Source organism: Bos javanicus, chromosome 5 (assembly GCF_032452875.1).
Source record: "Bos javanicus breed banteng chromosome 5, ARS-OSU_banteng_1.0, whole genome shotgun sequence".
Lineage (NCBI taxonomy): Eukaryota > Metazoa > Chordata > Mammalia > Artiodactyla > Bovidae > Bos > Bos javanicus.
In genome coordinates, this window is record NC_083872.1 from 90,977,781 (window position 1) to 91,004,765 (window position 26,985).

The 26,985-nt window shown below is 34.8% G+C and overlaps 1 protein-coding gene across 2 annotated transcripts in view; it reads right to left on the reverse strand.

Annotated features, from left to right (window-relative positions):
- Positions 1-648: 648 nt before the first annotated feature.
- The window catches only part of AEBP2 (AE binding protein 2), a 61,940-nt gene continuing 35,603 nt past the window's right edge, over positions 649-26,985 (reverse strand). For both annotated transcript variants that reach the window (XM_061417691.1, XM_061417692.1), the window contains exons 4-9: positions 15,375-15,561; positions 12,557-12,681; positions 7,127-7,194; positions 5,101-5,214; positions 2,787-2,813; positions 649-2,235 (exon numbers count right to left, since the gene is read on the reverse strand). In XM_061417691.1, the coding sequence (XP_061273675.1) occupies positions 2,190-2,235; positions 2,787-2,813; positions 5,101-5,214; positions 7,127-7,194; positions 12,557-12,681; positions 15,375-15,561 (567 nt within the window). In that variant the 3' untranslated portion in view covers positions 649-2,189. The remainder of the gene's footprint in view (positions 2,236-2,786; positions 2,814-5,100; positions 5,215-7,126; positions 7,195-12,556; positions 12,682-15,374; positions 15,562-26,985) is intronic.

A 26,985-nucleotide genomic window follows, 5' to 3' on the forward strand; every position in this document is an offset into this window, starting at 1 on the left:
TGCAATCTAGGTTTATTTTATAGAAAAATTTATCAACTATAACCAGGGACTGACAAATTTTTCCTTAAAAGGTCAGATAGCAAACATTTTGTGCTTGCAGGTAATAAAGTGTCACTACTTAACTCTGTCATACAGAAAGAAAGCAGCCACAAGTAAATGAATGGGTATGTCTGTGAGCTGCCGTTTTGCCTGCTGCTGAAAAGACAATGCATATTTTATATATATATATATATAGGGGTGAGAAGAGATGCAGAAGGGTGGGGAATACAGGGATAGGGATAATATAGATGGATAGCTATTACTAAATAAACAGTATAAAGTAAAAATTTCCACACTTATTTCCCAATCACAATTGCATGTGTGTATATTTGTATACATACAAGTTATAAAACTATTTCATTTTAATTCCATATTCTTTTTTGGTGTGTGTAAATAGTATCAGAACAAAGTCAGATAAGCAGCAGAGTATCATGAGTGACTGAGTACTCAGAGGGTAATCAATAACCATGAAATTTGGTTTTGACCATCTTAGTATTTCTACACAATGGGAAAACTAATTTATCTGCTGTGCCCCTGAAGAAAACATTAGATGTATAATTCAGATGTCGTTTTAAAACTTAATTGAATTGTTACAATTCTGAAACTAAATGTGATTTGCTTTGTTTTATTAGAAAAAATACTCAGGCAAGGTCTACAATCATCGGTCAATTAAGAATGACTTACAAGAACATGAGGCAATAAAATAAAAATACAGGTACAAACTATATATCTGAAACACTATTTGGCAATTTTATAACAAATCAAAATTTAAAAAGAACAAAGGAGATTGCAGATTACTTCATAGATACAGAATAAAGCAACTGATGAAGTGCTTAAGCAAAAGAAAACAAAAAATAGTTAAGAAAACACACTGCTTTTCTTCTTTTCAAAAATAAAATCACATTTGCTACAGATCGTATGAATAATACCCTTATTAAACAACCATTCCAGAATGTCTTACAGAAGCAGTGCTTTTATTTGCACTTCATTTAACTTTATATGACTTACTTCATGTATATAGCTCTTTAACCCCATTGTTAACGAATAAAGCCTCCCGTAATTTTTATCATTTTTTTAAATTTTTTTAAAGTAAATGAGAAATGATTTATGTATCATGGAACCTTTCCCATTTTGGAACCAAAAGGCTTATTAATTCTATATTTTTGTCTATTCTTTCTTTAAAAAATTTTAGTGTAAAAACTGCTGGTTTTTTTATATCACTGTAGTAAAGTGAAAACTCCTCAATCAGGAGTAGTTTCTGCAGTTTGACTGCATATAACCACATACTTTACAATATGTCCTTCCAACAGTAAGGAAATAATTGATTTCACGGTCACTGTCAGAAATGAGTGCCATAATTCTATTATGGGTAATAGGTCCTCCCTCAAAGACTTTCTGGAAGGATGTTCAATGTGTTTTGCTCTTATAGATATTAACAGTAGTACATAGTCCCTTAAGTCTGCAAAAGACATTTATTGTTAAAGAAGGTGCTTTATTAACAATTCCTCTGGCAGCACTAGTGAATTACAATATCCTTCAATATTATTTCTACCCATAATATATACATTTAACTTTTCATGCCTCTAGAAAAACATCTACAGTACATTTCATAATATAAAAATATATTACAAATCTGAATTATTTACAAGCAATGTTCTATTAACTCTATGCAACATTTGTTTGATACAATACTAACAAGTTACACATATTTCCATTTTTGTAAGTTAAAAAAAAAAATCCATATGGCTTCTTGCTTACCAAGCAAGAAAGTGATTTTATTTTCCTTTTCAAAACCAACTTTGGTGCATAAAGGATTCAGTTTGAAGATACTTGTAAAAAAAATACGATTTTTCTTATGTTAAGAAAAAAACAGCTCACAAACCAAATGCTTTCCTCAAAAAAAAAAAAAAAAATAGAGGCTTATTATATAGGTTAAAATGAAAATATGAGGATTATTCAAATAATTTGAAATAGAGGTTTTTCAAAAACCGTTAACAGATTAGTTATATAGGTAAATATTAACATACTGTACTCCATGAGAAAAAACCCTACTCCTGAAAGGGGAGCCACCAGACATTCTGCAACACTCTTTAACAGAAATTCTCAGCCCTAATTCGATAGACGAATTTTTAGTTGATTGCAAATGTCGTTCACTGTTTGCTTAAATACAAATTGAACACTTTTCTTATCAGAGTTCTGCAAAAGAACACAAATGGCAACCAATCACATCTATTTATCATAATTGAAAGGTAAATTATCTCTCGATAATTTTCATTGTCTAAATAGTTCCTAATAAGACTTCAAATCAATAGACACTGTCAAGACAAATATCCTTACAGTGCTTTTGGTATTTGTAAGGGCACATGTTGTAATTGGTTTTCTTTCCAATATCAACTACTGTAATCACTAAAGGGTTTAAAAAAAAAAAAAGCAGCTTAAAGCAGCAAGCATGCAAAGCCTTTAAGAAGCTGTTCCACTAAGTTGCCAGAAGAGTGTTTGCTCAGTCTCCCACAGTACCACTCCATGAAAATGTGGATATACAGTAATATATTAATATATTCCACAGAAGAGCCTACTTCATTCACAGAATGTTTACACTAAGCATAAATATTCTAAATACTGGATTTAAGGGAAAAAAAGGAAGGGGGTTGATTCTAATGTGCAACTTTTACTAAAACCCATTGTCAGTGACTAAGACTGCAGGTGTCCCCGCTTGTTTGCTTTTTATGTATTTATTTATTTTTTACCTCTTCAACCTCTTCTGCGGCATTGTTCTAGAAAAAGAGAAAAAGGGATAATCTTTTATTCAACTGAATGAAAAACACATATGAAGTGCTTCAAAAATACAAATATGTATAAGAAATAGAAAATGTGACAATCACCATGAAAATTTATTTCCTAAGCATTCACATGGTGGATATAAATTTAGTTACATAATATACAGCTTTTTAACAAATCCTTTTCATGTAACCTATTAATGTGTTTCTAAAAAAGAATCTCAAGTTTAAATTTATATGAAATTTAAATTAGTGTTTAGTGTTTAAATTTCATATAAGTATGTCCTTTTTACTGCTACTTTTGAAGTTAATATATTTTTGGAATGTTTGTCATGCTTTCATTTTGAGATGTTCATAAGCTGCAAACTTTTTCTCCTAAAACAAATTAGAATAATTGCTTTCTTCCCCTCGTAATTTCACATGCTTTCCCACTCAAAGTCCAAGCATTACTAAGCTGCTACAGCATGGCAAATGTAGGGAGTTCTGTAACTCCGCACCACTTTAGGGTAGATTTGATTCTAATTTCCAGAATCGTAGAAGCATGAAAGTTTATAGACTGAAGATTAAATGTTAAGATGGCTGGAAGATGGTTTACAACTAAAGAAAATTAACTCCACATAAGTACCAAATACATCTTAAGAATGTGTATTTTCATTACCCAGAAATTAGTAACAATTGCAGAATTATACCCTGAGAACAGGCGATGCAAGTCCTATGCACGTCTGGACATCAGTTCTGAGCTTGAACGACTTTTTTGTCACTTTCACCAAAATATCTAAATTGCTTCCTATATAGCATAAGAACAGCAAAAATAAGCTGATTCTGTGAAAAAGGAAGACTCTCATAGAGAGTGGGAAGTAGAATGCAGGGCAGAAACACAAGTTAGTCTCAACCTTTTATTTAAAATTCATGCCCCTTTATCAACTCACTGCTTAAGGCATGTTTAGGACCATTCTTGGTTCTCCCAAAATACCACTATTTTAGGATGCTAGTTTTAATCACTCCCTTCAAAGAATAAGCAGAAATAAGCCCTAAATTAGGAGCCAGTAAATAATAAATATCCAATTATTTTTCTTTAAAAAGAGAAAGGTAAATCATTTAAGGTTATTTCACTGTTCTCTCTGCTAGCTAGTTTCTTGATTAACCTAGTTCATTCCACAAGTTTTGGAAAAAACAGAAGTTTTCATCAGACTTAGCACCTTCACCAAAGATGCTTTCAAAGTCTGGAAGCATCTCAATGTCTCCTTGCAGCAAGGCCCATTATGTGAGAATCTCACTCTCAAAAGATGTCTCACATTCCAAGAAGTTGAGTCGTGGAATGAACAAATCCTTCAAATCAAAGTCTCTGTTTCAAATTTTGGCACAAGACATAGTGTACTTTAGGACAGCTGAAATTCACATCTGGGATTATCAATCATTTTGTCACTTTATTCTTATCCAACCTACTACTATATAAAGTATATACTAAAATAGAATTCCTTTTTAAAATACAGGAAGTTCACTCATTAAGAGTGCCTTTTAACCATTTTCAACCACTTTTTTAATCACCGTAGTATATGTCATTTGCACAGATGCAGAATGGAGTTCAGTCACACCCTAGCTGTATCACTTTGGGCAAGCTATGTACCTCTTGCCTCAGATTTCTAACGTGTAAAACAGACATAGGAACACCTACTTCACAGGCCTGCTGTGAGGAGGAAGTGTTATGTAAAGCACCCGCACAGTGACTCAGCAAATAGACAGAAACGGTGGTCTCTTCTCCTTCCCCCACTAAACATACTCCATATGCACCACACACAAAAACAAAGGTAAGATCAAAAACCTTAGAAATGTGAACACTCTAAGCTACCTCTTAAAAACAAGCACAGTAATATCTGAACTGCTCTTCTGAAAAGTCTGGGAAGAGCTTAAGTTTAAGAACTTCAACCATTAATGGTATTCAGTGAACATGTGATATTATGACCAGGTCTACATGTTTGATATTATTAAAAAAGAATTACATACTTAAACAAAAGGCACTTATTTTCAAAACACTCTATATCACAGTCTAAGCTACTCAAGATAAATCTAGAATTAACCGGGCATATAAACTTGACCAAAATATTGCCCTTCTAGAGTTTACAATGTATGTATCACTGTGATGTAATTTCCATACACAAAGCTCCAGAAAGCAAGATGTGCTTGATACTGAAACTCAGTACTTATTAAGTCCTGACCTTATATCCAAAATTTAAGATTTATGATTACAATTCAAAGTGAAACATCAAAACAAGAATTAAATTACCTGTATATGTTTGGGTCCAAAAGCAAGGCAGTATCTTTGGGTAGCTTTGATAAATGAACTACTTTAGTTTTTAATTGATGTCGTTCACTTTCATTCACCCACACATCAGGCAGACTGTGAATTTAAAAAACAAGTCATATATAAAATAACATTAAGTTTAAATTTATCCTTCACATACCTTCACATTACTCACATTACCCAGCTTTTTCTGACTTGTCTGACTGGGTCACCTAGGTTAACAAGCTTATCAGACACCAAGGAAACTCAGTCATCTAAGTACTGGGATGTAAAGACCCAGCCAGAAAATGGTATGGTGAAATTTTAGACATAAATCTGGAAATGAATTTTGATGGCAAAGTCATCCTACAACTTGGAAACACATATTAACACACTGTCTATCTCTTAGCTTGCTAAGTGCAATTAGATCATGATGTGATAAAAAGCTGAAATCTAGTTTCTTTATAAAGAAATAAGAAGTAAAAACCCCACCAGATTTGCACTTTGAAAAAAATGAACTTCGGAATAAAAGCATTCTGATATTTGGATTGATCGATTTCTAAAATATTAAGACTACAGACATCCGAATATAATTTTTTTTTAAGGAACAGTTATAACCTTACTATAAAAAGAGCTCTTACAAATCAGTATGAAAAAAGTGAACTCTCATTAGGGGAAAAAGAATAGGGGAGACAAAGGGCATAAACCATTAATTCACCAAAGATGTAGTTGCCTTATAATCAAAGAAATGCAAAATGTAAAAACTCCAAGAGCCAGTGTTGATAGTAAGTCAGAAGTAAGCTCTCTAATGTCAGAGATGATATTAGAAGCTGACACAAACTTTCAGGAAGGCAACACCTATCTCCATAACATTTTCCATAGCTTGTAAATAAAAACAAAGTTTAATGTTTTTTAAACAGTGGAGAAAAATGGGTAGCTTTAAATGTTCAGTAAAAAGTTCATTAAATAAATGTTACATGAACATTTCAAAATATTTTAGAGTGGCATTTTTTAAAAACCTGGAAGGGAGGGGGTAAAAGCAAGTGGAAAGGATGTCCTACAGTCACAGACATTTGATAATCACAGGATTTTTAAAAAGTTAAATAGATTGCTTTACTTCAATATGCTAATGTGCACTGTAAACTCCTATCTATTTTTTAAATTTATTTTTAGTTGGAGGATAACTGCTTTACAATGTTGTACCAGTTTCTGCCATACAATGTGAATCAGCATGTACATGTGTCCCCTCCCTCACCCCTCACCCCATCCCAAATCTATTTTTAAAGCTCTTAATTCATATCATGTTCATTAACATCTCTTTGGACTGGAGTTTGGGAAATGATGTTGTAGAAAAATATATAATAACAAGAATAAGTATGGACCATATCTTATTAATTTTTAATGAGATTCCATTCATTTCCATTTATTATATTATTGGTGCTTTTCTATGATATACCTTCATTTACCTTTTGCAACAACTAAAAAAATTTTTAAGAATAAAAGGATTATTGAACATTAAATATCCAAATTAAGGAGCACATGGGTCAGAACCACTCTAATAAAAGGGTACTAAAACTCAAAGAAAAATGTTAACACTCCTAGAAAACTCACCAATTGCTTTTTTCAATAAAATATCATTAATAATGTCCTGAAAAATGTTTAGAAATTGTTAAAAATAATTGTCTCAAAGGCATAACTAAGGTTGCTTATGCCCTATCCTACTTGAAGGTTATTAAAAGTTCTAAAAATAATCACATTCTAAAAATGATTAAAAATTGCTATGACAACTTACATTAAAAAAACTACTATTTTAAAAGTTAATTTTAAAGTTTATACCTTGAGCCAGGTACTCTTAAGAGCCTTTACAGATTATCTTTTTCATGCTGACAACCTCAAAATGTTCTGTGATTTCATTCCTGTAAGTCTTCTATATTTGAACCCAATAGCTTAAGTAATTTTTGAGTAAAAGACTTTAATAAGAATAAGACATCAGTCTATTAGTTATATATGTGGTATTCCAAATACTCACATGTCTTCAGGCATCCAATGAAGCAAAAGTTTTATCTTTCCAGAATCCTCTTTTCTCTTAGCTATTACCTAGCAATGATAAAAAATAAATTACAAAAACTATAAAACATCATTCTTATGTGCTTTAAAAAAGCTTTCAGTCCTAATCAAGAACTGAAGTGTTCATGTCTGGGACCAGATGTTACCACCACCACATCTTGTCCTGCCCTAGTTCACAGCAATTTCACCCTTGATCATCTATTTTCACAAAAGAAAAAGAAGAGAAAAAGTGAAGTAGCTTTACACAGCCAAAGACAAAAACCATATTATCTCTTAAAATGCTGTTTATTTTACTAAGTTTTTAGCTGAGCCAGAATACCAACCAAGAATCCACATTGGCTAAAATGGGTATTTTGGGGGCGGGGGTGGGGGTGGTGGTGAAATGTGTTTGAGGAACAGATGAATAGTGAAGGAAAAAATAACACTGGGAAAGGACAAGTCTCCTTTTTATGATTAAGGTATTTGTCATTTGTGTGGAGGCTTTTTGTTTGTGGGTTGATTTGTGTTATTTTAAATGAAACATTAACCAATCAGTGTTTAGGTTTGATTTTAAGGAATTTGGTTTGATTTTAAGGTGTGATTTGATAAAGGAATCTAAGTTAAGGTGTGGATCAACTAGAACTATAAGGACCTATGTAAGTGTAAAAAAAAACCAAAATGCTTGTCTTCCATTACCAGATTCTAAAAACTGAAGTAACGATTCTTAAAAATCGATCAAAATGGCATTTTATAACTCTGAGAACTTCCATATTAATGAAATTAGAACACTAGTGTTTTAATAATCTACATGTCAATATTTTTACCAAGTTTTTAAGTTTCAAATAGCCTCACAAAGTAATGCTACGTGTCATCCTCAAAATATATTAGAAGTAAAAGCAGTACTTCAAACAAATACAAAACACTTTCTAGCCTCATTATTTAAAACTCTATAGTTAAGTACTCTAATTCTAGACTCGGTAATGGGATTAATTAAAAAGCCCAAAGACAGATCTGAAGACACTAAAACAAACTATCTCTACAGGCAAAGAAATAAGATATAAAAATAATACAATGCAACCAAGTATAGCAAGTCAACTGATTGCTAACTGGGATTCTGCTGACCTCTTCTGGAGAAGGCTCAAAGAAAATGTTTCAATTAAGGAAGACAAAGTAGGCAAACTGAACAGCACAGTACACCACGTAAATATTCTTATGTAAAATGCTTCACTATCAATACGGCTATCAAATTAACTATAAAAGCTAATTTGATACTAGAAAACTTCTATTTACAGTTAGTACTGAACACTGACTACTAACAGAAATGATTCTGTATAATACAAACTGCCTTCATCAACCTTTCTCAGTCACAGTCATGGAAGTTTCAAGGATTTCCTCACCTAGCCCCTTTCCTTTCTATTGTGTCCAAGGAAGACCATTACCCATCATGGATGTTTCTTCCTTCCAATTCCCCCAGGAAAAAGCATTCTTCAGATTATATTACACCTTTGTTACTTCTCCTCAGTCAAGGTACCTCTGCCACCACAATGTCGCTTGGGGTGCAACATCACTCTTATTTCTAGGTTTTTAAAAATTTATTGATAACAGCTATCAATCATGTTCTTAAACCCTCGCAGATGTTTTCTACAAATGGAAACCTTTTCATTTTCATAGACTATGTTAACAGAGTAAAATTTTAAGTTTTCTTCCAGACTCCTAATATCACATTTTTAGTTCCTCCATTTTTTTTATCATTTTACTTCTCCTGTGTCAATTAAGGATTTCATCTCAAGGATCAGCTCTAGTGAAATCATGTGAAAACCGATGCTACACTTTTTAAAACAGAACCTTAACTATCATCGTCGCCTCTGTTCCCTAACAGGTAGAGGTCCCTATTAAATATTAGACCATTATTTCATCAGATTTATTACCCTTTTAAATCATTAAATATTGATAGGTCCAAACCTCAGTCCTTCAATTTCTTCTCTTTTCTATTTAATATGTCCTAGGTGATCTTATCCAGTCTGGTATCTTTAAACACCCTAATACACGAATAACTTCCATTCTTATCTGTAGTCACATCTCTCCTCTAAGCTCAGACTCATATCCACCTGCCTACGTGACAAAAGCATTAGATTCTTCACAGAATGTGTTGAAATCACGGCTCTTGATATTCCCCTCTCCTTCAACCTGGGCTTCCCTCGTGGCTCAGTGGTAAAGAATCCAGCAGCCAAGCAGAAGACACAGGTTTGATCCCTGGGGCAGGAGGATCCCCTCGAGAAGGGAATGGCAACCCACTTGAGTATTCTTGCCTGAAAAATCCCATGGCCACAGGAGCCTGGCGGGCTACAGTGGATAGGGTTGCAAAAGAGTCAGACATGATTTAGCAACTAAATAACGACTCCCTCAACCTGCTCATCTCACAGACTGTTAACTGCAACCACTCTGGTCTTTTCTCACTTGAGATACTGAAAAGACTGACCCCTTCTCTCCCCCACACTGACCTACAATATGTTCTCAATACAGAAACTGAAGTGAGCACATTAAAACCTGCATGAGAGGCAAGAGACTGGTAAGTTCTCTAAGGCAGAGGGCAGAGACAGAGATGAACACACAAAGCTACACCAGTAAAGTTTAACTGTGGTGATGGTGGTGGTGGTTTCATTGGTAAGTAAAACTGTCAAAATTCAGAGAATTGTATACTTTTTTTTTCTTTCCCCTGGCCACACAGCTTGCAGGATCTTAGTTCCAAGATCAGGAACTAAACTCAGGCTCCAGCAGTGAAAGCACAAAGTCCTAACCACAGGACCATAAGAAATTCCCTTGTATACTTAAAATGGGTGAGGTGAGTTTATATTTACTACACCTCAACAGAACTTTTATTTAAAAGATCACATCAGAGCATGGCTACTCAAACTTCTCCAACGGCTTCCCAACATACAGAATAAAAAGCCAAGTGTCAGTGCAACCAGATTCTCCCATTACTTCTCTGACACTTCTACTCTCTCTGCCTCAGTCATTTCCTCCAGCTACACCAGCCTTCTCAGTGGTTTCAAACCTACCTGGCATATTCCAATTTAGGATTCTACACCTGCCTCTGGCCACGATGCCCCTCCCCTAGTAACTGAATGGTCATATCCTCACTTTCAAGCTTTTAATTCATTTACCCTGTTTATCATGTATCCCCTATTAAAGTGTAGGCATATCCAGTTTCTTGTTTTTCATCCATTTTGTTCACTTCTGTATCATTGGTACCTGGCACGTATAGCTGCTTAATATTTAAGTAAATGAACAAATTAGCCCTAATGCCACACTCCTTTTGAGTCTGGGACCACATCTTACTAACCTTTAAAAGAAATTATAATAAACTTAGAAGGTGGAAAGGGGGAACAAATTAGAACTATGGGATTAACAGATACAAGCTACTATACATAAAATAGATTAGGAACTAGAATTTATTGTATAGTATGGTAAATAATCTGCCTGCAATGCAGGAAACCGGGGTTCGATCCCTGGGTCAGAAAGATCCCCTGGAAAAGGGAATGGCACCCCACTCCAGCATTCTTGCCTGGAGAATTCCATGGACAGAGAAGCCTGGTAGGCTACAGCCCATGGGATCACCAAAGAGTAAGGACATGACTGAGCAACTAACACTTTCACAGGTAATTATATTCAATATCTTATAATCTATAAAGGAATATAACCAGGAAAATAACATATATATATAACTGAATCACCTTGCTATATACCTGAAACACAATATTGTAAATCAACTGTATTTCAAGAAGAGAAAAAGATCACATGGATAAAATTTAAGTAACTTATTTTCTATCTCACATGCTTTTTATTCAGCAAAACCCTTAAAAGTCTACTTTATCAAATCATCATGAAATATTTTTTATGATCAGTCAATCCTCAGGCTTTTTTTTTTTTTTTTTAATTTTTTTTGATGTGAACTTTTCAAAGTCTTTATTTAATTGATTACAATATTGTCTCTACTTTATCTTTTTTGGCTCTCTAGCCCTAAGCCATGTGAGATCTTAGCTTCCCAACCAGAGGTCAAACCCACACCCAACTGCATTGGAAGGCCAAGTCTTAATTCACAGGACAGTCAGCAAAGTCCCAATCCTCAGTTTATTTCAACTTGTAAAATGATTAATATTTTCTATCTCCTATATGTTAATACATAAATGTAAACTTGGATAATACATGTTAATTTCAACTTAAAAAAAAAAAATTATAGACCTACCAAATCATAAACCTATGTTAAATTAAATTATGTTAAATTATAGACCTACCAAATCATAACCTATGGTTAAAGTCCAAAGGAGGACTTTAACCATCACTGCTGAGCAAGCTCCTAATATTGCTGAATCCCAACAAAATTTCCAGCACAGCCATTTTAACTTTGTCTTCAAAGCCTCTAATGTTCCTTCTGACCCTTTCTTAATTAATAAATGTATTTCCAACATTCTTTAAAAGCACATACGTATGGCAAACCTGTCCTTAAACCCAACTCACACCTATTATGTACTCCAAGCTCAGAAAAGATTTCCTTTCCTTGTGTCTAATCTTCTACCTTGTCTTTAACTTTGGGAATCAAAATCAGGGACTGTGAACTGAAGCAGTCATAGAAGAAAAAGTGAAAGTACAAGAAAACCTCATTAGTAGAGGAGTTGGGAAAAATAAAAGATTCAAACCAGTAGAAATATCCATACTGCTCTTTTATATTTAAATTCTCATGCATTTTTATTAGAATATATAAAACATAAATTCTATTTCAACTGCCAAAATTAAAGAAACTCTAGAGATTCAAATCACTGAGTCTGGTCTAAAGTTTATCTCTACTAACTCACCTACATCAAAATACAGCAATATAAAGATGACTGGATAATAAAATGGCAAGGTGAATGAGAAGAAAATAACTCTCTATTAACTTCTAGTTAACCAAAAACAAACTAGTTATTTTTTTTTAATTTGATATTTTGCTTTTTCCAACAGTTATCCAACAAATATACACACAATTCTACATGCTTCAGATACATCCACAGGGAAAAAAAAGATAGATAAAAATTCCTTCTTTCATGAAGCTTTCATTTGATAACCATTATCTTATTTTCTGTTTAACACTAGCTTTAGATGTGCATTTTAGGGGAGACAGACAGCATACAGAAACATAGACAGGGATGTACCTTAAAGGAAGTCTAATACTCTAACGTTACATATAAGGAAACCAGAGGTCAGAAAACACACCTCGTTTACTTAAAGTCAGAGACGGATCTTCAAATGCTTAGTAACCCAAATACTATCCCAATTTCCTAAATAGCTCAAATTAAAGGCTAAAAAACTTCATGTGATCTTTTAAACATAGAACTGTGGGAAATATTTGAAAAATAAAATAAAATCAGATACTTACAGTACTATGAAAAACAACACTGTGTCCCTTTCCTAAACTTTCTATATGAGCTGAGAGGTTAAAGCATATGGCTCGATGTCTTATCGCATCCAGTGTTTGTGCATCGAAGAAATCATGCGGCCGTGCTAAAAGTCAATACAAAAGCAGTAAAGAATATTTAGGAAAATGTCTCAGAACAGCCATAATTAGTGATACATTTTTCACAAAAATACATACTAAGTAGAAAAGACTGAAACAATTAACTATCTATCTATCTAGTGTTTAAATATCAAGATTTTCTTTGCTTTCAAAACAGAACCAAGCTGACAAGGTTAAGGGTGTAAGAAGCAGAACTCTAAGAAGGAAGTGTGGTTTAATTCTGCTCCTTGGTATGTGAGATTTTAACCTTCAACCTCATGACTGTACACGTTAGCTATTCTCTTTTTCATCCAGTTTTGCATTTTACTCCAGGACCCCTCCTGAGCACCAGTCCTGCGTTTTCAACAATATGACAAACGTCTTCATCTGTGCACTACAACAAGATCTCATTCACCTTGGCCAAACATATGATATACATTTCATGAACAGTTTACATTAATATGTAATAAAAGTTTCCTTCAGATTTGACAAAGTAGTAATATTAAAATTTTAAAATTTTGACATTTTCATGATTATGAGTAACTCTTCTAATGATAATCTAAGAAAATTATAAATACATTTAAATGCCAATGAGTCCTCCAAAATTCTTTCAAACATCCAATCCCATCAGTTATCACCTATGTGACTTTGCACAAACTGTCTGATCTTTCTTAGTCTGTTTCCTAATCTGAGAAATGGAAATGCAACAGCTATAGATGATGAGTAAAATAAACGCACAGGAAAAATGCCTTAAGCCATAATGCAATTATACTGATACGCTTAAGTCATTTTTTTAAAAAATGGACAAACCTAAAGTAAGCAATCTTTCAGTATAATCACAACAAAGTTATACACTAAAGATTTGATAGGATCATTTTTTAAATTTCTATTTTCAACCCATTAATAACTATAAATTGTATTGTTTCTATTCCTAATAACACTGTTCAAAGTAAGGAAAGTGCATTTATTATTTTACAATTGTGGAGCTTTCTAATACATGTAAAATATCTCAATATCATCTGTAATTAAAAATTAAATTTTACTGACAATAAAAGAAACAGCCTAATTTCCTGGTACAGCATATTCTAAATTACATATATGCTAATTTACCACACTATTCTGACTTAACACACGGGTAGACTAAAATTGTCTCTACTACTCACGTACACCTACACATCTACCAGTTGGTATACTCAGTAAAGCAGTCTGAATAGCTCTTTTCTCATTGGATTTTTGCTCAAAAGGAAATAAACAGAACAACAGCTAGTAATAAACTAACAGAACCCACAAGATTAACAAAGCAATGACAATGGGAAATCAGTTTTTAAAAACTCACATTTATTTATGAGAGGAAAAAAGTCATGATTTTACCTAATGCTAAGAAACAAATCCCCTTCCTACTTCATCTGCTGCTACTGGGTGAAAAAATGCGTACTTTCTCCATACTCTCCAAATAGGCTTTCTCTTGAGAAGAATAAGCTTATTAATAATGACTCATCCCTCTAAATCACTCAAATCTATCACTCCTCAACTCAAGATTAAATAAACACAGAGGTCATCACTTGAATTAAATTCAGAATAATAAAAAGAGCGCTCAAATTTCAGATTCTATGCATCAGACCTTAACCTTTTTACGTCCACTACTAAAGGATCAAGAATCCTAAACTAGAACAATGGTCTCCAAAGCAGGTGTGTGTGTCATGATCCACTATCATGAGGAAGAAAATAATACAACTTCTTTCTTTCCCCATTTCTATGTTTTTCAGTATTCCTTCTTGTCAGTGTACACTAGCAGTGTTATCTCTATACACTGTAAGTACACCAAGTTAAGACTGAATGGCCAACCATTTTTCTTAGTAAATTATATAATCAAAAACTTTTTGTTTGAAGACCACAAAAATAAAGACTATTTCCCTGTGGTTCAAAAGTACACAATCACCTAATTATGTTCTGTCCTAAATATGGAGGCTACATCTAATAATCTTGTAATTAAGCACATGAACACTATACATATGCATCACAATAGACTGTTAAGCACTGAGACACAGACTACACTGAGTTTCCCTATTCACACACACCACTTTGGAACAGACAGGTTACTTTATTTTTACCTGATTTTTAAATCTTTAACAAGTTCAAATTTTCTAAAATATTGTTACAAACAGGAACTTTGTCATAATTTAAGTTATTCAGAATTACTGCTGCTGCTAAGTCGCTTCAGTCGTGTCCAACTCTGTGCGACCCCATAGAGGGCAGCCCACTAGGCTGCTCTGTCCCTGGGATTCTCCAGGCAAGAACACTGGAGTGGGCTGCCATTTCCTTCTCCAATGCATGAAAGTGAAAAGTGAAAGTGAAGTCACTCAGTCGTGCCCAACTCTTAGCGACCCCATGGACTGCAGCCCACCAGGCTCCTCTGTCCATGGGATTTTCCAGGCAAGAGCACTGGGGTGGGTGCCATGGCCTTCTCCATTCAGAATTACAACAGTCCTCAAGTCCACATATACTGCTCCCTTAGCTACTAAAGATAAAACATACATCTGAATTCTCACAGGGACAGCCCAAGATCCTATCTGTTCATTAATATTAACAAAAACAGATAAGCAGAGTTGAAGAATGGTAGAAACTGAATTTGCTTGAGAGTCTGAGATAAAAACTAAACCATCTGACACACACTGCCTTTCAGTGTGTATTGAATACTTACGTAATGAGCGTCGTCTTTTGTTCTTTAATTTCCTCCTTTTGTTCATTCCAGCTTTAGAAGGAGATTCTTCTTTGGCCTTTGGCTGGCTAGAGACTTTTGAGGAGTTCTGCTGACTGAAGTGTGTGGGTACATGGCGAGCTAGCCCTCCCTGAGAAGCAAAGCTGGCATTGCAGCCACCGACAACACACTGAATAAAAAAATAATAATAATAGTCAGGGAAGCAGTACATGATGCAAGCAAAACAGAAACAAGTAGATATTTTGTATTTTCAGAAGTAAATCAGTAACACTACTGAAGTAATTCCAGAAAGGATCTATGATCCATGGACAGAGAAACCTGGTGGGCTATAGTCCATGGGGCAAACATGACTTAGCAACTAAATCTCACCACCACCAGTCTTCTGTACTTGCAAAACTGAGAAAACAAGGTCTACTTAACTGCCCAAGTCTCCTGGCAACTGCTATTCCAACAATGGATGCAGAGTGTTTGCAAATCACTAAAATTACAATTTTAGTAAGATTTCTAGTTAGATCTTAAAAAATAATATTTTCAGGTCTTCTAAGAAATGAATGTTACCAACTAAAACATTTTCTAGAACTGATCCTCAAACAGTGAAATCCACACTGGACTGCTGGGGGGTTTCCATCAGTGATTTACTCAAGTTGTTTCGTTTCTGACTTGACAACCAAACAACAAGCAGGCAAATTTGCCATGTAGGTCACTAAATGTATCCAACACATTATTCCCAGATGGTTCAACTTACGTTTCTCTAGATTAATACCACAAAAGACTCCCCATGTTTCCACAATACTGCCCTCTAGTGTGTGTATTCTTTCAGTTGAGATACCGCTACCATTTCAAACTTCTAAAAGCACAATACAGTGAGAGAGAAAGAGAGAGAGAATGTGTGTGTGCATGTGCGCGCATGCAGAAGCGACCGAGTCTTTGCAACCCCATGGACTGTAGCCCTCCAGGCTTCTCGGTCAATGGGATTTTCCAGGCAAGAAAACTGGAGTAGGTTGCCATTTCCTCCTCCAGGGGATCTTTCAGACCAACAGCCCTCTATTAGTAAAAATCGTAACTTTATTCACAAAATCTCTTTAAATCTGACCACGTGAAAAGAGTTCACCCTCCTGTGAGGAACATCCTCACATTTTCAGAGCATAATTAGAGAATTTATCCCAGCCCATCTTTTCCATGCATTTTCAAGGCAAGAATATACTTTTATGAATATATACATTACCAGAAGCGTCCTACAAATCATAGCTATCTCTAAATATACTGGCTTACAGATTCTGATAAAAATCAGTGCTGGCTGAAACACTTCACAGCAAAATCCTTGCATAGTACCATTAAGAATTATTCTACTCATTTCACTATATATAGAGACATGTTAAGCACTCCAACGGTACTCAGTATTGCTAACAAAAACCTTTGACCATTCTGAAGCGCACACTAGGTTAAGAGAAGGCAATGGCAACCCATCCAATACTCTCGCCTGGAAAATCCCATGGACGGAGGAGCCTGGTGGGCTGCAGTCCATGGGGTTGCTAAGAGTCGGACACGACTGAGTGACTGCGACTTCACTTTCATTCATTGGAGAAGGAAATGGCAACCCACTCCAGTGTTCTTGCCTTGAGAATCCCAGGGATGGGGGAGCCTGGTGGGCTGCCGTCTACGGGGTCACACAGAGTCGGACATGACTGAAGTGACTTAGCAGCAGCAGCAGGTTGAGAGAAGAATGACTCAAGATTTTAGTTCAAATACTTATCTATTCCATATTCGGTACTATTAACGTTAGATGCTAGAAGTGTGAGGATGGATAAGAGATATACTTTTTGCAGTGAAAGTGCTTATATGTGATCAGCAAGACATATATATATATAAAGCGACAACTTCAAAGGACTGTCATCAAGGATAAGGCACAAAGAGTTATGGAACCTTGAAAAGAAACAATCACACATATTCAGGGCTTCACAATTCATTTAATTCTTACAACTCTTATCAGTAGTGTGGTCCTCGGATTGCCTACATCACAGAAGGCTCAGCTATAGATTCTGACCTTGAGAAAGAAGCTGGGCATCTGACGGTTGCTGAATTCTTAGAACCTAAAATCTTAACTACACGTATTTTGAGCACCAAAAAAGAATAATGCTTTTTAAAGTTTCCATCTTCTGCAGATTACCACACTGCCAGAAAACACCACCATCTACTACAGGACTCACTAGTCAGATGCTGCTACTTACCACTATAAATACATGCTACTAGAAGAAACTGAATTTTTATTTTTATTTGATTTTATTAATTTTTTGAGGTGAATTTCATATAACATACCATTTTAAAGCATATAATTCAGTGGTATTTAGTGTATCTACAACCTACAAACAAATACAAGGTTTATAAGGACAGCTCCACATCCTTGTCCAGACTTGTCATTTTTCGTTTATTTTATTAAAACCATCCTAGTGAATATGAAGTGGAATCTCACTGTGGTTTTCACTTGCATTTCCTTAATAATCATTTTAATTTAAAACCTGGTAATTCCTTCTAAATACCGAAAAAAATGGAAAACATGAGTGTGTGAATCTACTTCTGCAACTGCAAATTTTATGATATCTAAATATAGATGAAGATAGGGAGGGAGGGGCAAATTAGGAGGAGACTGGGATTAACATACACACACTACTATGCATAAAACAGACTAACAACAAAGACCTACTGTTTATATTCAATGTCTTGTGATAACCTATAATGGAAAAGAATCTGAAAAAGAATATACGTATGAATGTATAACTGAATCTGTTTGTATACCTATACCTAACGTAACAGTGCAAATTAACAATACTTCAATTAAAAAATGGCTAAAAAATAAAATAAATGAGATAGATGCAAGTGTTCAGAGACTGAATTAAGAGTGCTGAAGGAGAATCACCCTGAAGAGTTAGCTGCGCACTGTTCAATACATGCCAGTCATTAGACACATAGAGCTACTGAGTCCTTAAAATGCGGCTAGTTCAAGTTTTTTAAAAAGTGTTCAGTATAAACTCCACACCAAATTTGGAAGATTTAGTATCAGAAAATGCAAAAGATCTTATTAACTATGTATATTGACAAGATGCTGAAATGATCAAATAGGTTAAGTCTAAGATGTTATTTAAATTATTTTCATTTCCACTTGTTTCAAATATTTTAACACAGCATTGAAAATTTTTAAATATTAAATAACACATTCAGTTCACAAGTCACTTCTGTTAAAGTGTACAGTACTGCCATAGACTAAGACATGCACTACTTATTTTTCTTGCTTTTCCATTTTAAAAGACATCACCCCTGTATTTCCTAAGACCTATTCTAAAAACATACTTTATTATTTATTTGGCTGTGTTGAGTCTTAGTTGCGGCATACGGTATCCAGTTCCCTGACCAGGGAGAGAACCCAGGCCCCCTGCCTTAGGAGCTCAGAGTCTCAGCAACTGGCCCAACAGTGAAGTCCCAAAACAACATACTTTGGGTCAATTACTTATTTTGTGCCCCATGTGACAGATACTTCAAGGAATGCAATAAATAAAACAGTTTTCCCCTTAGATTCTTGCTTAAGTACTGGTTATTCAAACAAATTTATGGACAAATTCCACATTCCAAATTTTAGAATTGCTACCTGACTACAGTTAAGGCAGCAATGACAATAACTGTTCAGACCCAAGTCCCCAGGGTTTAAATTTCTAGGGATTTTGTCATACAAATCCACCCAGGATTATCCTTAATTACAAGGATTCGAATAAGATAACAGATTCATTTTGTCCTGGGTTCCTTCAAAACTGCAAAACATAAGCCCTGGTAGTACCTAGAACTAAGAGAGTAAATATCTCAAGTTTATTTTAATCATTAATGATTCAATGCTCAGGAAATAAAATCAATAATGAGAATTCTAATGGAAAATTACTTTATCTTTGGTTTTGATTATTCATCAATCAAGAATCAAAAAATAAACAAAGAATCAAAAACAAATCCTAAAAAACATAAAGTAAATGAGAATTTAGAATGACAGAAAAGAGCACTTTTAATGAAAACAAATACAATTAGAATCACACACCTTTCACTAAAACACAAATTCATTTACCCTAACAGAAAAATTTTAAATGTCACTAATCAATATTCCACTAATTTAGTGTTTATCACAGAGAACAAGGTGAAAGACAAACCTGCTGCCTCAAATGGTCTTAGTGCATTCACTCCTCTTAACACAAGCATTTCACAGTGTTGAGTGATTTTACTGTTCAAACAGTCAATGTTTCATCCAAACATACATCAATGACCACTGAACATAAGCTACCACACACGGTGCTGATTAAAAAAAAAAAAAAAAAAGCAAACCCATTTGAACAATCAGGGGAAAAACTGGTGGTTGGATAAGTGTTTCAAATGTTCTATCTTCCGAATCCACGGAAACATTTGTTAGCTGCTACTGTGGGCCAAGTAGCTGTTATAAAGTTTGAAACATGGAATGACAGTTTTTTCAAACAGATTTGTTCGACTGAAGCAGCACCAAGACTGTCATTCATAGTCATATTCCCATAAGTGCTATAGAAATCTACAAGAGGCTACTGAAACACAGAGCAGAAAACGGAAGACACAGGAGTATTTATTAGCAAGTAATCTAAAAGAAAACAAAAATTCCAGGTAAAAATGTTGGTTTCTTAGTTTTGACAAATGCACCACAGTACGTGAGATGATAATATCAGGGAAACCAATGGGGTGAAGGTATTATGAGTACTCTTTGTACTATCTTTGCACATTTTCTGTAACTTTAAAAATTTTCTGAAACAAAGTTTTTAACATTCGCTAGCAGAAAGCACAGCCTATACAAAAACCACAAGGAGAGAAAAAGGAGATCCATTTGAGATGTACAAGTAGTTCAGTATTTGGCTGGAACACAAATCCTATGAAGATATATAGTAAAGGAATGAATGAGAAGAGAGAAGCAGATAAGTATCAGATATGATATTATACATCATGCTAAGAAATATGGATGTTTTCATTTACAGAGACGGAGGAGTTACCAAGGATTTCAAATAGCAATAACTAAGTGATTCTTAGAAGATGAACTGGTAGATGAATAACAAAAGAGCAGAATGAGAAGTAGTAAAGGTACTCAGAATACACCAAGAGGCAAGCAAATTGATAGGATTTGGGAATGCATGTGGGGGCTGTATACGAGAAGTTGAGAAGAATCAGGAATAATGCAGGACTCTTAAAGTCAGGGTAACTGGATTGAAGATACTACTATTCACTGAGTCTAAAATAGAACCATGGTTGAAATGGAAAACCAAGCTTCTGTACATATTAAGTTTGAAATGCTCCATAAGACATCCAAGCTGAATATTCTATTCTGGAATCCAAGAGGGAAAATTAGGGCTAGATGTAAACATCTGGGAGTAAGCAGAATATACAGAGTATTTAAAACCAAAGAACTTGATAAGATAAAAACACTTAGGGTGAGAGTTTTTGATAGCAGTCTCCAACATTCAGAAGTGAGGCAGAACAGCAAAGCAGACTCCAGAAGGAACAGCCACTGAGTTTCGGTGGGGATGAACAGGCAAGTGTGGTATCAAGGAGGCCCAGAGAGGAAAGAGTAAGTTAATAAAAACCAAGACCCCATACGCAACATGCACAGAGTAAACAGAGCATACATCTTTCTTCCCTGTGCTTTTCCCCCTCCTTTCAAAGAGCTTTGAGTTGGTATCCTCATTTACTAGAGAAATGTTTAACTAACCACGTTCACCCAGTATTGTAACAAGTGGTACTTCTCTTAAGGGTCCCCTCGTAAGAGAAAAACTTTGTAAACAGAAGTTCTTGGATTTCCCTGGTGGTACAGTGGATAACAATCTGCCTGCCAATGCAGGGGACATGGATTCAATCCCTGGTCCAAGAACATTCCATATACTGTGAAGTAACTAAGCCTATGAATCATAACTACTGAGCCTGCTCGCCTGGAGCCTGTGCTCTGCCTGCAACAAGAGAAGTCACCATAATGAGAAACCCACACAATGCAACTAGAGTGGCCCCCGCTCGCCCCAACTAGAGAAAGCCCACACGCACCACATAGATCCATAGCAGCCACATGAAGAATTCTTAAGCACGGGTGCACATCCAAATCACCAGGAAGATTTTTTAAAATAAAGGAGCGACCCGCAGCACATCAAAAAGATTCTAATTGGGCATGGGTGCAACTCAGGCACCAGAATTTGAATACCCAGTGGCACCGCTCGTATAGTCAAGAAAGAATGACCTCAAGACTGTTCTTAGATTTCCAGATAACCAGATCCCTACCATTCCCCACCAGTGACCAATTAGCTTCATGGGTGGGTGGGTGGATAGGTGTGTGTGTGTTAAGGAATCATGTTTTTTCAGTATCATCATGTTCATTACACTTATTTTCCTTATTTATACTCAAATTGTTATCATCTTTGGTCAGTGGAAACCTAAAATCTGGCTGCCAAGGCTAGGGAAAATGAGTGCTTCAAACACAGAGACACAAAAAGGCAAAGGAGAATTAAAGACAGAACAGGGTGCTTAAGTCTTGAATTATTACAGAGAATGTTGAAAAGGAAAATATTCTCACCCCCACAAAATATACATACATATATAATTTAATATATATATAAAATATCTGTGAGGTGATGGATGTGTTAATTAACTACATGGATGGAATCCTTTCACAATTGTAATGCATATCCAATCATCACAATGTGCACTTTAAATATCTTAGAATTTCATTTGTCAATTATATCTCAATAAAACTAGAGAGAAAAAGCAAAAAAAATTTTAAATTATCAGTATCAACTGCCATTATCAAACACGTTACAAAGGAACTGAAGAAGGAACTTTTTCATCACCCGTCACCGTGAATGATCTAATACTGGCATCACTGTGTCTTGTATGCACAAGACACGCACAGTTAAGGAGGGTATTTAATAGTTTAATTCTGGTCTGATGAAATTTCTTTTTTCTTTATCACAATTTAGGCTACGTTCTTGACTCCAAAACATTTAAAAGGACTGGCTATTTCGTATATCAGGTCTGAAAGAAAGTCTTAAGTTTTTCAAGCAATACTCTATCACAATGAGAAGTCATTCAGATATTTCACTATTATGAAAGAACACAATCATATTGTGCTGTGGGAGACTAGCTGCTGAGGAAAAGTTATAATAAATACTATAATAAATACACTGGCAGACGTTTTAACCTCTGAGCCACCAGGGAAGCCCAATAAATACATTAGCCCATGACAACAAAGTGACTACAAGTACTGTGTTCAAAGTACACAGAAATACTAGAGTAGAAGAGAAATGTGTAGGAAGAAAAAGGAAACTATGGAGACTATCTAAAAAGTACAACTATGTAATTTCTTCCACACTATACAAATTTGTCCAGACAAGTAACTGTCACACTGGCAAAATGGAAATCAAAATGATCACCAAACATGCTGTGTATGACTAATTTTTATTTTCTTCAGTTAAATAAAATATTACTAAGCATGGTGAGCTGAGGTTAATTAGCCATGATAAAGCTTAATACCAAATGACCAAGGAGAATGAAAATCACCATTAAAAATAAAGACCAGAGAATAGCACAAAGAATTTCAAAATCCTAGTCCTATTAACACATGTAATGTTTTTCAAACTTTAATAATAAAAGGTTTCACTACATTTAACGAAATGGCAGCAGCAACTCCCCTCACACAAACTCTAAAGGCACATACAAAGCAGGGGTATATATACAAGACAAAGTGAATGTGGCGGGGAAGGGGGTTGCTTATTAAGGAATAATCTTTGCATTTTCATTATATAAGACAAACATTATTAAAAGAAGAAACCTGTATCTGCATTTCAGGAGTATGATTTTATAAAACTAAAATCTGATAATGAGCTAACAAGATTATTTTCATATGACATTAACTTTTTTATTATCAAGCGCAAAACAAGTAAGTATAGGAAATATAAAATTCAGTTTAAACCTAAACGACACATCCGTGACTTTCATTGATTTCCCATATCAACTCAATTACGTCTTTCTGGACTTTTCGTTTCCAACCTTTGCCATTACCAAAACTCCAACAGACTTTCATCATCTGAATCTTTAATCTTCAGACAGTTGCCCCAGAAGCCACATGAGCAAAAACTGATAAAATTCAATATATAAAAATCTGTATTAGATTAGGATCAAAATGATAGCCATGTATTATAAGCTTAAGAATAACATAATACATGAGTCCATTCTGTAGCTACATGATAGAACAATGGGTAGAAAGCTCTGAAAATAAGAGTATCAACTAATAAATTCAGATGGGAATAAAGTTAGAAAAATACTCATTTTGTAACCACCCTCATAGTAATAAATGATTCAGGCAAGAAACATCAATGGATACTAAAACTAGTTCTAATGGGGAACAATGTTATTTATATAGATTCAAAGTGTCCTCCACAAACTGATTATTAATTGTAAAGGTACAAACGAAAAGTTTGTGGTAAGAGAACCTGGAAATTCCACCTTAACCGAGTGATGCTAGGTAATCTCACCCATGATGGAACAAACTCTCAAGAATTCCCTGAAGTGGTAATAGTGAGAATTTTTATTTTCTCCAAAGACATAAACTGAATTTGATTACATCAAATAACTCCCAAATAGGAAATATACTACAAAATAAAACATTTATACTTCTCAAAAATATTACTGCCATAAAACATAGAGAAAAGCTGAGGAAAGTAAGTTTTAAAGAGTCATGACAACTAAATATAATGCATGATGCTCAACTGAATTCTAAACAAAGAGAAAAAAATGACTATGAGGGACATTATTGGGACAGTTAGTGAAATCTGAATAGCTAATAGCATCAATGTTAAATTTCTGGACTTTGGTAACTGTACTAAGGTTATGTAAATGAGTATTCCTAGGAAATACACAATTTAGGGCTACTGCTTCTCTTAAATGGCTCCTCAAAAACAGTGTAGTATGTGAAATGTGTTTGCAAGAAGCAAGGGAGGAAAGAAGAGAGAGATGGGAGGGAGGAAGACAGACGGAGAGATGGATAGAGAGAAAGCAAATGTGGCAAGAGAGTACCGGTGAATCTGGCTAAAGGGTATATGGGAGTTCTTTACACATACATGTGAGAGAGAGAAATATATGGGAGTTTTCCCATCTTTTTTGCAAGCTGAAATTGTAAGTTTAAAAAATTTGCACTTTAGAAAAAGGTCAAAATGGGGAAAATATTTAACTCCTATCACAGGAGGGAAATATTTTTCCTACTCTATAAAAAAAAATAATGAGTAAGCTCAATAAATTTTCCATCCTAAAAATACAAAAATAATTAACATAGGGGGAAAAACAATGTGAATATACAGAAAAGTATTTATACTGTATTTACATTATATGTACCTGCATGGTATCTAAGTAGAAAGGTATTACCATACACTGGCAGACGGGCAAAATAAAAGGGAATAAATAATAAGCCTCAAGAAGGCTGTTGGGAAACAGGCACTACTATATTCTAACACTGCCGGAGAGAATATAAATTGGTATGTTTTTCTGCAGAGGGAATTTAACTGTATCTTTCAAAAGCAAGCTTAGACATGTACTATTTGACTTAGCAAAAGAGCTTCTAGGAATTTATATTAGTTCACAAAAGTAGTATACAAAGATGAGCTCATAGGTTATATTGTGAAAAACTGGACCAAAAAAGCCCATTAAGGAATGATTAAATAAAATATAGGGAAACTATTACACAGAAATATTGCATAACCGGAAATGATGTCCAATACAAAACTAAAAAGGGAGGCTAGGGAATTCCCTGGGGACAGTCCAGTGGTTAGAGAACACCATGGTTCCACTGCCTAGGGTATGGGCTCAACCTCTGGTGAAGGAACTAAGATTCCCCCAAGCATTGTAATCAATGTGCAAATTGATTACATTTCTTTACTTTGTCCATATATGCTAAGAAGTCAAATATAATAGATGTTAGATTATATTTACACTATTTAAACTTTTCAAAATCAAATTCCTTAAAATGAAGCAAGCATGACTTTTTTAACACACTTATTTCCATCTGACAGAGTGCAGGAGAAGAGCAAGAAACAACTAGCAATTAAGAAAAAGCTTTGTTGGCTGTGTATGGCCACAGTCTGCTGTAGCCAGCAACGCTACACTAGCCCTTTCTTTTCCTATCTTCCATCCCTTCTCTCCCTTCAGGCTTCATTCTAAAGAATTAACCAGAATTGAAAGAGACACGTGTACCCCAATGTTCATCGTAGCACTGTTTACAATAGCTAGGACATGGAAGCAACCTACATGTCTGTCGGGAAATCAATGGATAAGAAAGCTATAGTACACATACACAATGGAATATTATGCAGCTATTAAAAAGAATGTATTTGAATTAGTTCTAATGAGGTGGATGAAACTGGAGCCTATTATACAGAGTGAAGTAAGTCAGAAAGAAAAATACCAATACAGTATAATAACACACATATATGGAATTTAGAAAGATGGTAACGACGACCCTATATGCAAGACAGCAAAAGAGCCACAGATGTAAAGAACAGACTTTTGGACTCTGTGGGAGAAGGCAAGGGTGGGATGATGTGAAAGAATAGCACTGAAACATGTATATTACCATATGTGAAACAGATCACCAGTCCAGGTTTGATGCATGAGATAGGGCACTCAGGGCTGGTGCTCTGGGACGACCCTGAGGGATACAATGGGGAGGGAGGTGGGAGGGGGTTCAGGATGGGGGACACATGTACACCCCTGGCTGAATTTATGTGATGGTATGGCAAAAACCACAATATTGTAAAGTAATCAGCCTCTAATTAAATAAATTAATTTACAAAAAAAATTAACAATTTAAAATGTTTTCAGTAAACACAGTATACATTTCTAAAAATCCTTCATCAAGATGATTCTATCAATTATCCCACACACAAACCACCAAACCAGAGCAGCCAACATCAAGGCTGCTTAAGATAGGAATAAAATTGAATTCCTTGGCAAATGCTTGAAGCATATGGTAAATATAAAAGATAAAATAAATAATGTAACTCCTTGTAATAACTGGATTCCAGACTAAAAGACAGTAAGATAATAAAAGTATGCAAAGACAACATTTTGCAACCAACTGCTTTTATACTTAGTTTCTAGACAGTCCAAGCTTACTAGTCAGAATTTTTTTAACGATTTCAAATTGCCACCATAAAGTATCACTGAATATATAAAACTGCATGTTATTCTTTAAATAGTTCACTTACTCTTCTATGCTTGTCTTTTTTTCAAAATCATGTATTTCTTTAAGTAGCAGTGATACTCGCAGAAACCTATGAATACACTAAAAACAACTTAATTATATACTTGTTAAGTATTGAGATAAGCAAATTATAAACTTCGACAGCATACTAAAAAGCAGAGACACTACTTTGCCAACAAAGGTCCATCTAGTCAAAGTCATGTATGGATGTGAGAGTTGGACTATAAAGAAAGCTAGTGCCAAAGAACTGATGCTTTTGAACTGTGGTGTTGGAGAGACTCTTGAGAGCCCCTTGGACTGCAAGGAGTCGGA